At 48.7% G+C, this 15,984-nt stretch overlaps 2 protein-coding genes across 2 annotated transcripts in view; both read left to right on the forward strand.

Annotated features, from left to right (window-relative positions):
* The window catches only part of Gnb5 (G protein subunit beta 5), a 31,522-nt gene extending 26,232 nt beyond the window's left edge, over positions 1–5,290 (forward strand). The window contains exons 9-11 of the mRNA XM_050127534.1: positions 602–698; positions 2,784–2,950; positions 4,315–5,290. Coding sequence (XP_049983491.1) covers positions 602–698; positions 2,784–2,950; positions 4,315–4,326 — 276 coding nt within the window. The 3' untranslated portion in view covers positions 4,327–5,290. The remainder of the gene's footprint in view (positions 1–601; positions 699–2,783; positions 2,951–4,314) is intronic.
* Positions 5,291–7,268: 1,978 nt separating this feature from the next.
* Positions 7,269–10,964, forward strand: Bcl2l10 (BCL2 like 10). Its single transcript, XM_050127008.1, has 2 exons — positions 7,269–7,711; positions 10,403–10,964. Exons 1-2 carry the CDS (start codon positions 7,271–7,273, stop codon positions 10,523–10,525), a joined length of 564 nt encoding a protein of 187 aa, XP_049982965.1. The 5' UTR covers positions 7,269–7,270; the 3' UTR covers positions 10,526–10,964.
* The last annotated feature ends 5,020 nt before the right edge of the window (positions 10,965–15,984 follow it).

Consider the following 15,984-nt stretch of genomic DNA (forward strand, 5'->3'; position numbering starts at 1 on the left):
CCAGCCCAGGGGTGGCCCCACCCACAATGGGCTGGGCCCTCCTCCATCAATCACTAATTAAGCAAATGCCATATAGGCTTGCCTACAACCCAAACTTCTTTTCTTCTTCCCAGAGTTGAGGACCGGACCAGGGCCTTGCACTTGCTAAGCAGATGCTCTACCACTAAGCCAAATCCCCAACTGACATAAAAGTATCCAGCACATATACATAAAATAAAAAAGAAACATAAGAAAGAACATTGCAGTCATTAGCCAATACCTCTTGGGGAGACTTTCATTTCCTCGAGCATGAATTTCTAAGTATTCCGGAATGTTCCATGTTGACTGTGTGTGCTTCATCATGGAAAAGAAAGTAGGGTTTTCTGTTTATCTCTGTCCCTGAAGGAACTTTCTACACTTGCTGTTTCTTTGAGTCTCTGCTGACCCATGGAGATTAACAGGAAATGGGCCTGAAGTATAAAATAACAGGAGAGAGAACTAAAAGGATTTTCTCCTGTCATGCCTCAAGCTACAGAGCTGCTGACCCCAATAGTAGTTCTGTGGCCTGCCCTTTGACAGGCTGAAGTCAGAATGATGTGCACCTTTGTCTGTTTCTTCACAGTGCCGCCTCTACGACCTGCGGGCAGACAGAGAGGTCGCCATCTACTCCAAGGAGAGTATCATATTTGGAGCGTCGAGCGTGGACTTCTCCCTCAGCGGTAAGGTTTTATTTCAGAAACTTCTCCAGGAGTGTAGGACCTAAAAAGCAAAGCACCTCTCTGCCTAGCTTTGTCTCTCTGAGCCTTTTGTGGGGCAGTACACTCAGGCCACATCTGACCTTCAGATACCCTTCGCCTAACACACACCCCCTTTCCCTTTGTGCTGGGAAACTCCCTGTTGCCCTGCCCACAGCTAGGAGACAGCTAGCAGAAGCCAGACCAGTGCTGATGGGGCACTCCCCTGTTCTGAGTCTACGCCTTTGCACACAAAATTACAGCCACTTCCTGGCACCTCTACACCACTCCACTGTTCCGTCCCCGAAAGCATCGATCACCTTGTTTTAATCTCTGTAAACCCAAGTTGAAGGTTTAGAAATGGCAGGAGTGTTCCTGCTTCCTCTAAAGCCCAGTGGCATCCTACACACATTTGTTTTGTTTTCGTTTTTCAAGACAGGGTTTTTTCTTTGTGACAACTCTGGCTGTCCTGGAACTTGCTTTGTCAACCCAGCCAGCCTTTGCCTCTGAGTGCTGTGATTAAAGGTGTGCGCCGCCACCGCCTGGCTTCCTCCATCTCATGTGAGCCTGGCATGGTGGCTCCTTCCACATGATGCTACAATGATATTTCTGTCTGTCCCATGCCGTCCACAGAGGACAGTGACAGCTTTCTCCTGAACTGCAAAGGCAGAATACAGTGCCTGACACAGAGTGGACCTAGATGAATCTGTTGATTGGATGGATGGATGAATGATGGATGGAGGATGGATGGATAGATGGATGATGGATGGATGGATGATGGATGGATGATGGATGGATGGATGGAGGATGGATGGATGATGGATGGATGGATGGAGGATGGATGGATAGATGATGGATGGATGGATGGATGGATGGATGGATGGATGGATGATGGATGATGGATGGATGGACAGAGGATAGATGATGGATGGATGGATGGATGATGGATGGATGGATGGATGGAGGATGGATGGATGTATGGATGGAGGATGGATGGATGAATGGAGAATGGATGGAGGATGGATGGATGGAGGATGGATGGATGGATGGAGGATGGATGGCTGGAGGATGGATGGATGATGGATGGATGGATGGATGAGGATGGATGGATGATGGATGGATGGAGGATGGATGGAGGATGGATGGATGAATGGAGAATGGATGGAGGATGGATGGATGGAGGATGGATGGAGGATGGATGGATGAATGGAGAATGGATGGAGGATGGATGGATGGAGGATGGATGGATGGATGATAGATAGATGATGAATGGATGGATGGATGGATGGATGATGGGTGTATGGATTGATGAATGGAGGATGGATGGATGGATGGATAGATGATGGATGGATGGATGGATGAATGGATGATGGATGGATGAATGGATGGATGGATGTAGGATGGATGGATGGAGGATGGATGGATGGATGGAGGATGGATGGATGGATGAATGAATGGATGATGGATGGATGAATGGATGGATGGATGGAGGATGGAGGATGGATGGATGGATGGAGGATGGATGGATGGATGAATGGAGAATGGATGGAGGATGGATGGATGGAGGATGGATGGATGATAGATAGATGATGAATGGATGGATGGATGGATGGATGGATGATGGGTGTATGGATTGATGAATGGAGGATGGATGGATGGATAGATGATGGATGGATGGATGGATGATGGATGGAGGATGGATGGATGGAGAATGGATGGATGATGGATGGATGGATGAAGGATGGATGGATGGAGAATGGATGGAGGATGGATGGCTGGATGGATTGATGAATGGAAGATGGATGGATGATGGATAGATGGAGGATGGATGGGTGATGGATGGATGGAGGATGGATGGATGAATGGATGGATGGATGATGGATGGATGGATGGAGGATGGATGGTTGATGGATAGATGGATGGAGGATGGATGATGGATGGATGAATGGATGGATGGATGGATGGATGGATGGATGGATGGAAAAATTCATTAGTAAGTGAGTGAGGATGAGTGACTGTCAAGGAAGGAGAAACAGGAACTGGTTTAACCATTGCATCTTCTGCTTCTAGGTCGCCTGCTCTTTGCTGGGTACAATGACTACACCATCAATGTCTGGGACGTTCTCAAGGGCTCTAGGGTCTCCATCCTGTTTGGACATGAGAACCGCGTCAGCACTCTTCGAGTTTCTCCTGACGGGACAGCATTCTGCTCAGGGTCATGGGATCACACCCTAAGAGTAAGGAGATGTCCCATTTCCCTGTGTGAAAGGAAAGGAAGGCCTGGTGGCCTTCCTGAGATGGGCTGTCAGCCAGCATTCTCATGTCCAGAGCTAAGGTAGATGCCAAAGGGGAGGCTCTGGGAGGTCAGGAGCTTTGTCCACACACGTGTTCAGAGAGACCAAGAATGGTGCCGAAAGAATAATGGAACTTGAAGAACCCAAATCCTTTGTTTCATTTTCCCCTACATGTCTGATGTTGTTGTGATTCTGGCCTTGAGTAAGTCCCAGGTTCCCAGTCACTGCTCCCTGTGCTGCAGGGTTCTCCACACTGGGACAGACTCCATGTGAGGAGGTGAAGGCCCCTGGCATGGCCTACTGATTGTATGAATACTATTCCAGGAGAAGGGCCTTGTGGCTTTGATCAGCTTTTCAACTCCCCTAGAGTTAGAGTCCCACCACCACAGCAGAAAGCAGGGAGGTGGGCGTCGGGTGTTCCTGGAGCGTGGGAGTGCCAAGCACATTGCCCGTTGCTATGCAAGATACCAGGTCTGACAGAGCCTTGTGTGAGGGTTTAGGGGTCAAGTTTGAGATAGATCTTTGGATAATGACTTGATTCGGCTTGGACATATTTGGAGCATAATAATTTTAACATGGCTGGGCAGAGGGTGAGGGGCAGATTTTTAAAGAAAGTCCTAGAGGGGCCAACAAGATGTCTCATGGGTAAAGGCGCTTGCTGCCAAGCCCAACAGCCTGAGTTTGAGTCCTGGAACCCACAGAGTGGTTGGAGAGAACTGGTGCCCACAAATTATCCTCTGACCTACTCGTGTACACTACAGCACACACAGACACATACACACTAAATCATGAATGAAGAATGTTGTACTAAGGTCCTAGAAAGTTCTATTTATTTTAACGGGAGTAGGTTGAATGCCTAGTTTTGGGACAAATAGATAAAAAGATTTTTTTGCAACGTTACAAAAACAAAGTTTAGTAGTGAGGTGTTGATGAACAACAATGAGCTGGGAGGATTCACATGGTTCAGTTCTCAGTCTAAGGCGTCACCAGTGGCTGCCATGCCGATGGTTAACTGAGGGGTAGGTATCAGAGATGCTGAAGCCTCGAGAGCCCTGTTTGGTGGAGTGTGTGAGTGGGAGGTGTGTGTGTGTCTGTGTGTGTGTATGTGTGTTCATGTGTGTGCATTTATGTCTGTCTGTCTGTGTGTGCATGTATGTCTGTGTCTATGTATGTGCATGTGTATATGTGTGTGCATGTGTGTATACGTGTGTGTATGTGTGAGTGTGTAAGACCTGTTTTCTGTTTTCCTCTCTTAAACTCAAGTTTTATGAATAACTACTAAAAATGATCTACCTTCGTCTTTTCAGGTTTGGGCATAATCCTCTCACAGCGTGCACGAAGAACATGTGTCCTCCCATGTAGCTATGACTTCTAGAGGAGCCCAGGACTTCCCACAGGTTAGCTCATGGGAGCAACTTCACAGCTCATCACTCAGCCCTCCAGTGTCACCACGAAAACCGTCCCCTTCCTGGAAATGCACCCCTGTAGGTCTCAGCACTTGGACTGTACCTTCGAGTCCTTGCTTCATCTCCAACACTCTGTAAAGTTTGTCTGTTTTTTAAGTTATTTCATCCAGTAGAGTTCCACATTTATCAGCATTTAAACTGTCCCCCGTTGCTTCCTCGAATCCGGTCTGTCTTCAGAGCACTTTAAACTACCTTTTCTTGGTGTGGACTGTGGCTTCTAGAAACTTCCTCTGGACATGCCAGCTCTGTGGACTGTGAGAATGACTGTGCATTGATCTGTCAGAGAAGAAAATTCCAGCTCCAACTGTGACTACACAGAACCACTTTTTAAAACTGTTTTTATGTCAAAGTATCTCTTTTTCCCAACCTGTTCAGTTGTATTTTTTTAGATGATGTTTTTGTCTGGGAGAGCCTTTCCAAAGGAAGCAGACACATGAGAAAACAGGCCAGATGTCTGACTTGGGGCGCTGCGATAGATGGTGGGCTAGGGCAGGGCAGTCCCCCACACTGGAGAGGAAAAACTGGTTGCCATTTATAGCTCAAACGCTGCCAAGAGCAACCAGAACCTTCTGCCGTGGGAAGACAAGACACTAAATGGGTTAAGCCTACTAGTAGTGTTGTCAGAAATGCCTAAGTTAAAGTGGGTATTATCCGTGTAAATAATATCTGAGTGTCCTACACAGCGGCTGTACTAAGACTGATGGCCAGGTCATGAATAATAATGTCTTTGCTATCAAAGGGGTATCCTGTCTTTATTTGAGTCAGCAGTTCCTTCTAGATGCTACTGCCTGCTTCTTATTACGAGGTCCCTGCTTTTTTTCTTCCATTTTTCTTTTAAAGGTGTAGAGGTTTGTTCTTTTAGAAATGCCTTATCTAGTAAAATGTCATGTTAACAGCCGTGGTGGCACACACTTTTAAGTCCAGGTACTTGGGGAGTGGGGTGGTTCAGAGGCAGGAGGAGGAGGCTTGAGCCCAAGAGCTCAAGGCCAACCTCAGTCACATGTGAGACCTCTGCTTTTCATTTTGTGTGTGTGTGGGGGTTGTTTTGCTCTGTTTTGTCTTTTTATATTTAGTTGTTCATTATTTTATTCATTTATTTATTGTGTGTGTGTGTGTGTGTGTGTGTGTGTGTGTGTGTGTGTGTGTTGGATACCCATGCCACAGAACATGTGTGGACGTCAGAGTGCAGTCAGTGGGAGCCTGTTCGCAGCTTCCACTTGTGGTGCCTGGGGATTGAACTCAGATCCTCCAGCTTAGTAAGAAGCACCCTTACCTCCTGAACAATCTCAATGCCCCTTGTTTTGTTTTTTATGAAACAATGTATCATATATTCCCAGGCTGCCCTCAAATTTGCTGCATTGCCAAGTAGGATTGTAAACTTCTGGTGCTGGAACACCCCGTTTGTCAGCATGCACCACATACTGGGTGCACTAAAATTGTAGGTGTGCTGCTGGGACCAAACCCAGAACTTGAAAGGTACAGCCCCAGGCCCCCAAGACCCCATCTCTAAAAGGATTTTTTTTTAAAGAATACTGGGAATCTAAGGTCATCTTGGACACTGGTAATCATTCCTGGGTAAAACTGGCGCTATGCATGGCCTTGGGCATCTGGCCAAAGATTTGCTGCCCCTGAGAAGCAGGAGAAGGAGTGTACCCCCAGATTGCCTGGCTGGCTCTTTGCATAGTGTTGGCTTTGCCTTTATAGCCTCAGCCCCAGACGGTTGCTCCTCAGAGAGACCCCAGAATGCAGCAAACACACTCTTCCAGCCATCGGGGCGCTCCTGTGACCTCAGCAGCCTCTTTGGACTTGAGAGTGAGAAACGTCACACACATTTTTGTCATGTCATTAGGATTATTTAAATGTCCCTTAGGAGCCCTGAAAGAGTCTCAGGGACACACGCTGGTTCTGGGTTATACTGTGACACTCTAGAGAGTTCTCTTTGCCCCCCAGGGAGACTGCCCTGGATTAAAGCAGGCTTCTAGAGAGTGTGGACATAAAGAAGGGACCGGACAGCTGGGCACAAGTGATGTCTAGGAAACGGGGTAACCTCAGCTCACAGAAAGTCAAAAAAACAGCCCCAGGAGGGCCCACGAGGAATAGAGCCCAGCAGAACTGTAACCTACCAGAGCAGTAGGTCTCAACCTGTGACCTCTTTGGGGTCCCATATGAGATAGATATCCTGCACAGCAGGTACTTAGGACTCATAACAGTAGCAAAATTACAGTTATGAAGTAGCAACAAAATAATTGTATTGTTGGGAGTAACTGCAAGGAGAGGGTCGCAACGTTAGGAATGTTGAGAACTGATGAACTAGAGACTTGGTCAAGGGAGGCCTGCAAGGATTCTAGGGAACGTAGCTGGTAGGTCATAGACAGGCAAGAGTCAGGGGCCCGGCCTGCATTGCCTCCTCCAGCTTAGGACAGCCCCTTTGCAAAATTATTTATATATCCTCACTTTCCAAACAAGCCGGCCGGGTTCATAGCAAGTTAAGACGTGGCTTCTAGCCCGGCCTGATGGCACAAGCCTGTAATTCCAGAGATTCAGGAGGCCGAGGTAGGAGAATGACAATTCTAAGGCCTACCAACGCCTAGAAAGTTCCAGAACCCCGCTAATTCTTAATCCTTGGGCAAAAGGTAGGCAGTAACCCGAGGGTCCCACGTTGTTCTTGTTTGCTCCATCATGGGCCTCGCTCCTTGCAACAGGTGCAAGTGAAATTCCCAATCATCTGGGGGGTGGAGGCAGGAAGCCGCTGGGCCTTGAAAGCCGGCTGGGTTGGGCCGGGTGCAGAGGCCCAAGAATGGACGACCCGTTGCAGGAACGCACTAGACTGCTGTTGACTGACTTCTTGACGTTCTGTGCTCGGGAACCGGGTGTCCCCGAGTCACCGCCCACATCGGCCGAGGCGGAATTGCTGCGCTCTCTGGCAGCGCGGATGCAACAGCAGCACGAGGCTTTCTTCTCCACCTTCTTTGGCTACCAGGGCAACCGCGTGGAGCTGGTGAGACAGATGGCGAATGGGGTGTTCTCCGATGCCCCAAACTTCAACTGGGGCCGCCTGGTGGTGCTCTTGACCTTCGCGGGGACGCTTCTGGATCAAGACCCTAGCCACGCTACCACGCAGAGGAACGGTGGGAACAATCCAGTGCAAGTGGCCCGGGACTGCCATCTCCTCGTGGATTTACTGTGTAATCGGCTCCTGAGACATCATCGCTTGTGGCTGGAGACTCATGACGGCTGGGTGAGACCACACGCGAAGCGTGGGTGTGATGGTGTGTGTGTGGGGGGGTGCGATTGGGTGGGGGTGCTGTGCTAAATGCCTCTCAGAGACCAGGAGCACTTCAGCTTTACTGTGCAGTCCGATTTTATTTTCTTCCTTTACTGTTTTTTTTTTTTTCCTAAAGTAAGGGTCTCAGGTAGCCCAGGCTGGACTCATTCATAGCCTCCTATAAATATGGTCCTCCTGCTTGCATTCCCGGGGCACTACTTACAGGCTATGCTACTATGGATGGGTTGATGCGGTGCGGATGTGGAGGCCCCTGGACACCCCCTCCGGGATGGGGGGGGGGCTTTGAACAGGCCAGAAAAACTCTATTTACTGAGCCCCGGCCCCAGCCCGAGGATTTCTTTAGAGGCACTCAGACGGCCCTTGGCTCAATATTTCTCATAAAAATCCATTCAGGGGTGACTAGGCACACATGGCATTCCCTACCCCTTGCCCTTGGAACTTTCAGGGAGGGCTTATTAGGTCCGAGAAGCCCGAGCAGTATAAAAGGGACTATGGGTCACGCCCAGGCCCTCCAGAACTTCCTCTCCTTTCTCTAACCCTGCAGGAGACTAAAGCCCTAGGGGCTGTGAACTGTCTGTGACCAAGTGTGGCCCCTGACTGGGGTCTTCTCGCCCATTGCCCTTTTCCCTGCTGGGCAGGCTCCTGACTTTCTGTTGGTCCCGAATCTCTGAGTTGTAAAAAGCTAAAGAGGCAGCTACCCAGAGCTACGGGCCAAGGAAAACACGCGGCATGAGAATAAAGTGTGACTGTAGATTGTTAGCATCTGTGAGGCCTTGGGTTCGATACCCAGCACCGCCAGAGAAGAAAAAAAAAAAAAAAAAACCTCCACCCTAGTTTAGCCCAGGTGCTGAGCTTGGCCTCAGGTTTCTTCTTCCCCGTCAGGGCTGAATCAAAGCTGAAGTGACCCGTGTTATACTATAAATGTAAATTACTAAAACCTGCTGTAAAAAAGCCTGTCAGCAGTCTGCATTTAGACCCCCTGAGAAGGAAAGGCGGTGTGTCAGAAGGGTTAGCGGTAACTCCTGCCCTGTTCCTGCTGTGTGGGTCTCACTGGGCCGGGCCGGTAGACTGCGTTCAGCTGGGGTTTTGAGAACCCTCTGAGCCCTCTCTCTCCTCTCCCCCTCTCCTTCCTCACTTCTCCTCTCTCCCCATGAGCTCTCAGACTTGGGAGGGTTCAAGAGGAACGGTGAGGCCAGTTTTCTTTTGGATAAGAGACTCACAGAGTTAATACCAAGGACAGGCAGCATGACGGACTCTGCGTGGTGTTCAGGTCTATGGGACAAAGCCGGAATCCCCTCTTATGGGTTCCAGAGGAGGGAGGAGGCCCCATGCCACTTAGTGGTGAATAAGTGCTTGAAGTTGGGTTGTCACTGTTTCCAGAGCAGCAAGGGCAGGGGAAAATGTTGGCTCCTTTGGTTAATGTATGTTCACCATACAGGATTTGCTGGCCATACTCGGGGCCTCAGGGAGCCTGGGGCTGGTGAACTCCCTTCGGGGAAGAGACGCTTACACATCACGGGCTGGCTTTCAGTGTGGCCTCCGCTATTTCTTCCATCTGAGCTGTGAAGGCAGCGAAAGCAGCTGCTGTGGCGAACATGGCTTGAATACACTCTGTACACAAATGTAACCTTCCCAGCCTTTTTGTTTGGGGTGGCAGGCATGAATTCAGTCTCTGGTTGCTACATATTAACTTGGGGTGGTGTGGAGTCAGCACATCTGTCTGGACGTATCTGAGTCAGAGACTGACGTCTGTGTTGGCACAATGGAAGGATGTTGTCCTCATGAGCCTGAGTCATGTGCTGTACACACAGCAGTCTGGATGAGTTGAGATGGGCAGTGTGCTAAGCAGCGGCGGGGGTGGGGGGGTTATGAATGTAAAAATCAAGACAGGGGTTATTAAAGGGGTAGCCACAGGTCTGACCCGGGGGGGCCTCGATGAGTTCTGAAACCATTTTGACTTTGATTTGGAGAGGGGAGGGTCCGGGGGTGACTAGAAGAGCTGAAGACAGACAGGTGCCGTCAAAGGAGGGAATGCCCGAGGTTTAAGTTTTTCAGTTTTATTGGAGGTTGTGGGGAAGGCGTCAGAAAGTAAAGAGGTTTTTATAGAGTTCTCCTAGATGTCTTTCCTCAGCGTTGAGCTAAAATGTGAGGTGTTATGAGGCATCTCTGCCATATGGGGCAGTTTGATGACAGCTTCTATGCGAGTTGAGCTGTGAACAGATCCTGGGGTGTTTGGTAGGCACGTGCCTTTCATTTTATGGCAGGATCTAGAACCTTCATACTAGAGATTGGCCCAGGGCCTTGTGCATGTCATCACGTTTGACCGCCAAGCTCCACGCTAGCACTTCCAGTGAATTTTTATTTAGATATTTTTATTCTGTGTGGATGAGTACCTGCATGTGTTCTGTGCCATGTACATGCAGTGCTCAGCGAGGCCAGTAGAGGGCGCCAGGTCCCCTGGACCTGGAATTAGCCGGCGTTGTGAGCTACCACGTGAGTGCTGGGATCTGAACCCAAGTCCTCTGCAAGAGCAGCCAGTGCACTCAGTGGCAGGGCCACCTCTTCGGCCCCACCTTCTGTGTATCTGGGGCTCAGGTTTGTTCATGGAGAGTCCGTCTAATACTCCTCGTGTGCCCCCTACAGGATGGCTTTTGCGATTTCTTCAGGAGCCCCTTTCCAGTCATTGTTTGGAGGAGAGTGCTCATCAAGGCTTTTCTGTCCTGCATCATCGCGACGACCATCCTGTATATCTGGAAAAAGTTTTAAGTTTTAACATTTTAAAACGATTTTACCTGCCAACTGTGACCCGCTAAGGGACCGTTTTAGATGGCTGGAGAACTGAGGAAATCTCCTGCCTAGAGACATTTTTTTTACCTGCATGCTGCATGGAGTCCTGGGGTTGCAACGGGGGCAGCATTTGGAAGGGGGAGGGGCTCGTCGCTAAGTGGGGAAATGGTCTTCTGGGTACCCCAAAGAACTACATCCGCTCCGTAGGTGCGCGGCTGTCTGCATCTGGTTGTACGCACACCGGAGCCTCTCCCGTCTGTTTTGGGGTTCTTGAGGAGTTGTTCAGTAGCCAGGGTTGCCCCGCAGAAGAACCTAAAGCACCAAAACCCCAGAGCAACGACAAATGCAATAGAAAACCTTAAGAATTCCTTGGAAGTCTATCTTTCTGTGCCTAATTCCCGGGACTTCTGAATTTATAGTGTCCCCCTCGAATAAAATTTTAAGTAACTTCAAATTTTTAATAAATGTATATACATTTTTCAAAAAGACTAGTTCTCTAATTCAGCAAGACTTTTGTTCTTGGGAGTAACTTCAGTTGATGACAGTGTGTCCTTCACTATAAACCAGGGTTTGGTTTATATTGCTGGGGGGTGGGTAATTTTTATTTTTATAATGTATATTCATGTTATGCTTGTATGTTTATCTGTGTACCACATATGTGGCTGGTGCCTCTGAGACCAAAAGATGGTGTCAGATCCCTGGAACAGGAGTTACAGACGGCTGTGAGCACCATGTGGGTGCTGGGAATTGAACACGGGTCCTCTGGAAGAGCAGCTGGTGCTCTCTCTACAGCCTTAACAAAGCTTCGCTTTAAACATTTAATCTACACGAAAGTTCTTAAACCATTCCTCTTTCCCACTCCGCTCTCCAGCCCACTCAGACCCTGCGGGGTGGTGGGCAGTGTGCCCCTCCAAGCTTCCCTGGCCATCATTAACCTATATTCATACCACACACACACATGTGCGCTAGCAGCTTCTGGATGGAGATGTAGGTCTCAGGGATCAATTTTGGGTCATCAGGCTTGGTGCCAAATAACTTTTACCTACCAAGCCATCTCACTAAACTACGTTTATTGTTTTTAGTTATTGTGTGTGTGTGTGTGTGTGTGTGTGTGTGCGCGCGCGCGCGCGCGCGCGCGCGCATGTTTGCATGTACACCACAGTACAAATTGGAGGTCAGAAGACAACTTACAGGAGCTGGTTCTCTGCTTTCACAATGCAGTTCCCTGGGATCAAACTCAGGTCATAAACTTTATGACAATCACCTTTACCTGCTCAGCTAGCTCTCTGGCCTTCTCCTCTTCCTTCCATGAGATTCCTAGGGAAATTCCAATTCTTGGGAGTCCCTGAAGAAGGGGAATCAGGGCCCATGTGGCAGAAGTGGGGGGGTCTTTTTTTTTTGAGACCTTTCTGAGAACGGGGGAAGAGTGCAAGCCTACAGGTAGAACGATGATTCCCAGGCAGTAGGCCGGGAAGAGAGTGATGAACAGCACGTGGCACCCGTGGCCCCTTTGTTGTGTACTCTCCGCTCCCCCAGGTGAGTCTGTTAGCTAGAGAGTCACAGTGCTTCAGTAGGTGCCTGTCTGTAACAGTGATGGGGGAGGGACCGCTGCAAATAATCGTGACCTGGGCAGAGGCTGGATTCTAACATCGCATTCTGACAGTTCACTTCTTTACATTTGCATGGGGATAAAACTCACACAAGACAACATTCTTTTCAGCACTTTAAAGCACACCCTTCAGTGGGTTTTACACAGGATGGCACACCCCTCACCCTTTAATTCCCTCACTCAGAAACCCCACACTGTCAACACTTCTGAGCCTTCCCTCCCCAGCAACCGCTAAGCTACCTTCTGCCTCTGGAGCTGCCTCTCCTGGACACTGCACATAACTGGAAGCAGACAGCTCAGGGCTTTTCGTGTCTGGTTTCTTGTTTAGCCGAGTGTTTTCCAGGCTTCTGCACGAGGTAGCATGTCAGGACTTCACCCCAGCTCAAGGCCAATGCTGCATCATGCTTACCACACACAGAGAGCCGGAATGTGGGTGGCTCTCCCTGGTTGCCTAGTGTGAATGCGGTTCTCTGAGCGTGCTTTTACGTGCTTTTTGCAGACTTTCAGCACTCCTGGGTGCAAGCCTAGGTGGGATTGTTGGGCCCCGTGATAACTGTAGGCTTAGCGTGCAGCAGAGCCATGAAACTGTTCTTGGCAGCTGCCCTGCTCAGCATTCCCACCAGAAAGACATGGGGTTTCCAACTCCTTTCATGGTGAAACCCCAGCGTAGCAAAGGGAAAATGGGGAGAACTACCTGAGCAAGATCTGGGGAAGCACAATTTGGGTGTCTAAAATACAGACAGCAGAGACGGCTTCTGCCTCCTTGGCTTCCCAGACACCATGCAGCCACATGCCCTGACTTGGTGGGACCAGTGTCATCAGCCCTTCTCTGCAGCCAAGTAGGGCTTCTGCAAATCCATCCTTTGGCACTTTCCGCCCTGGGGCCTTTATGCCTGGCCTTGTGCCCATCAGCTGTTATTTATAGACTCTGCTCAAATAGCAAAAAGTATCAGTTTGTGGGATTTTTAAGATTCTATCTATATTTTTATTTATGTGCATGTGTCTGTATCTGTGTGTAAGGGTACGAAAAGAGGGGTTTGGATCCCTTGGACCTGGAGTTATAGGCAGTTGCAAGTTTCCAGAACCAAGCTCCTGTGTTTTCTTCCTTTTAAAGTTTCTGTTTATTATTCTTGTATATATGTTAATTGTGTATTAATTGGGAGGGGACAGGGGACGAGTCCCACAGCATGCATGTGGCGGTCAGAGGACAACTTTGTGGAGTTGCTTTTCTTCCTCCTCCCTTTATGTGGGTTCCAGTGGCCAGGCTTGCCAGTAAGTGCCTGTGGCCACTGAGCCGCCTCTCCAGCCCCGGTTTGTATTTTGTGGCTATGCCTCTCTTAAGAGTTGAATTCGGTAAAATTGAAAATGCAAATGAGGAGCCCAGGGGATGGCTTACTGGGTAAAAGTGCTTGGTATTCAGTCAGATCCCCAGAACCCACAAAAGCCAGATGTGGTGTGTGTCTGCACCCCTACTCCCAAGTACTGGAGGCAGAGACAGAACTCCCCAGAAGTCAGTAGGCCAACTAGCCTAGAGTCCAAGTTTACCAAACAAGAGACCTTCCCACAAATAAGGCGGAAGGAAAGAACTGAGGTCCTGTGACTTCCATGTGCGCGCCATCAAACTCACAGATACACACACACATACACACATCATATACACACGACAAGCATTTTAAGGGAATAATTATAAATAAAAGAAATGAAGCCAGGGATCATGGAGATGTAGCTCAGTTGGAAAACTGCCTGCCCAGGGTGCAGAGATTCTGGGTTCAGGCCCCAGCAGTATGCATGCGCACTGGGTATGTGGTGACACAGTCTGTAACCAGAAGACTGAGACGGGGGAGGGTCAGAAACTCAAGGTCATCCTAAGCTAGCCTAGGACACAGGAAGCCCTGACTTAAAAATAGGGATAAATGTTTTAGCAAGGAAGGTTACGAAGCTGGGGGTGGAATAGTGGCACACATCTGTATTTCAGTATTCCAGAGGCTGAGGCAGCCTGGGCTCCAGGGCGAGTTAAAAACTGCTGGGGGATACGTATGTAGGTAGCCTCTGTCTCAAAACCAAAAATGAATGAATGATTGAATAAAGAGGTAAATTTTAAAATGTTTCCTTAGGCCAGCAATAGATCTAGTAGACTGCAATTTATAGAATCTCAGGCTTTTCAATTTAGGCTGCCTCCATCCGCCTGCCCTGCCTCGGGGATTCATTGGCTCAGGGGAACATGGAGTGAAGAAGCTCTCAAAGTCCCCTTGTGACTCTAATGTGAAGGCAGGGCTGTGCTCCAGGGTTTTGAACAACTTTATTAACCGAATAACTGACCCCTAACTGTCATGATGAACCCTGCAACCCTGCTCCTTTTGAGCCTAACTAGGTTCCTTGGCCCCGACAAGATTTCAGTCACATTTTAAGATACTTAAGGGTGTCCACTGGATTAGCTGAGGGTCTTTTTCCCCAAAAAAAATTCTATGTAATTTAATTGAAAGAATCAAACAGTTCAATATGGTTTGTTACAAAAAAAAAATGACAGGATCTATCATTTCTTGCCAGCCAGGTCCACAGAAAACTCCCTGTTCTTCTTGTGGGTTATTTTCCTTTCTGCCTCGATCTTTATTTTTGTTTTGTTTTATTCTGAGATGGGGTCTTCCATAGCCCAGGGTGGCCTTGAACTTGATCTGTTGCCAACGATGACTTTGCTTTCTTTCAGCTTCTATCTCCCAAGTGCTGGCTAGCTAGGATTGCAGATGCTGCTACCACACCCAACCAGCTTGAAATATGTCTTTAAATAGAAGGCTTTTCTTGATTTCCAGTTTGAGGCATTATCTTTATCTTTCTACTCCCCACCCATCTCTTGGCATCCCTAGCCCCACCCAGTGTAATTATATCATAATTCCACTCCAATCACTACTCATTATCCATATCATGAATCTCATGCTCTGCTGAGCTGAACCGTGCAATCAGCTAAGATTATTTCTTTCTCACACTGTGCCTCCTTGAGTTAATAATTGCCTTCATCTTTCTTACTTGATTGGTTTTGGGCTAGTTTCGTATAAACTTTTTTATGGCCCATCCCTGAGTTCTCTCATAGTTGTGGAAATCTCTTCTGCAGACATTCCTTCCCATTAGGTTTCTCGCGTGTGATCTTGCAGAGTCTCCCAGTTTGTTCATGCCTGGGCTATCTTTCTCCTGTATGTTTCAGGTACACACACACACACACACACACACACACACACACAGTCACCACTGTCCCTGCAGTGTGCCTGCAGTGTCCGGACTCCGGATTCCTGTCCCCTCTCTTCCCCCTGGAGTCTCCTGTTTCTGGCCTTGCTCCTTTTTTGTCTGTGGTCCTTGCTTTGCTGGAGCACGTCCTGCAGCAGCTTCCGGCCCAGGAGTAGGTGGGCAGGAGACTGTCCGCCACCTCGCTTGTCTGAGCATCTTCTGTTACTTCATCCAAGATGTGCAGTTCTAGATTGCTCATTGCTTCCTTTCAGGATTTAGAGGCACTTTTCTACTTTCTTCCAGTTTTCAGGGGTTTCCCAACATGGGAAGTTTTGTCAGCAGGGCCTTCTTTTTTTTATTTTATTATTTTATGTGCATTAGTGTTTTGCCATTGGTTTCGGGTCCTCTGTAACTGAAGTTACAGACAGTTGTGAGCCGCCATGTGTGCCGTGAGTCGAACCCGGGTCCTCTGGAAGGACAGCCTTCACTGTTGAGCCATCTCTCCAGCCCCCCAGCAGGGCCTTCTAGTCAACATGGCTTTTGAAGTTTTGCAGTTGCTGGTGGGTGAAGCGAGGTTTTCAATCAGGGCTCATCTATCCTGGCCTGAGAGAGC

This window comes from Alexandromys fortis, unplaced genomic scaffold, assembly GCF_014885135.2.
Source record: "Alexandromys fortis isolate MF-2015 unplaced genomic scaffold, M_Fortis_MF-2015_v1.1 scaffold_22, whole genome shotgun sequence".
Classification (NCBI taxonomy): domain Eukaryota; kingdom Metazoa; phylum Chordata; class Mammalia; order Rodentia; family Cricetidae; genus Alexandromys; species Alexandromys fortis.

Coding starts and splice junctions, on each gene's coding strand:
- Bcl2l10 (XM_050127008.1), top strand. CDS start 7,271: ATGGACGACCCGTTGCAGGAACGCACTAGACTGCTGTTGACTGACTTC. Junction 7,712..10,402: donor TGGAGACTCATGACGGCTGG/GTGAGACCACAC, acceptor TGCCCCCTACAG/GATGGCTTTTGCGATTTCTT.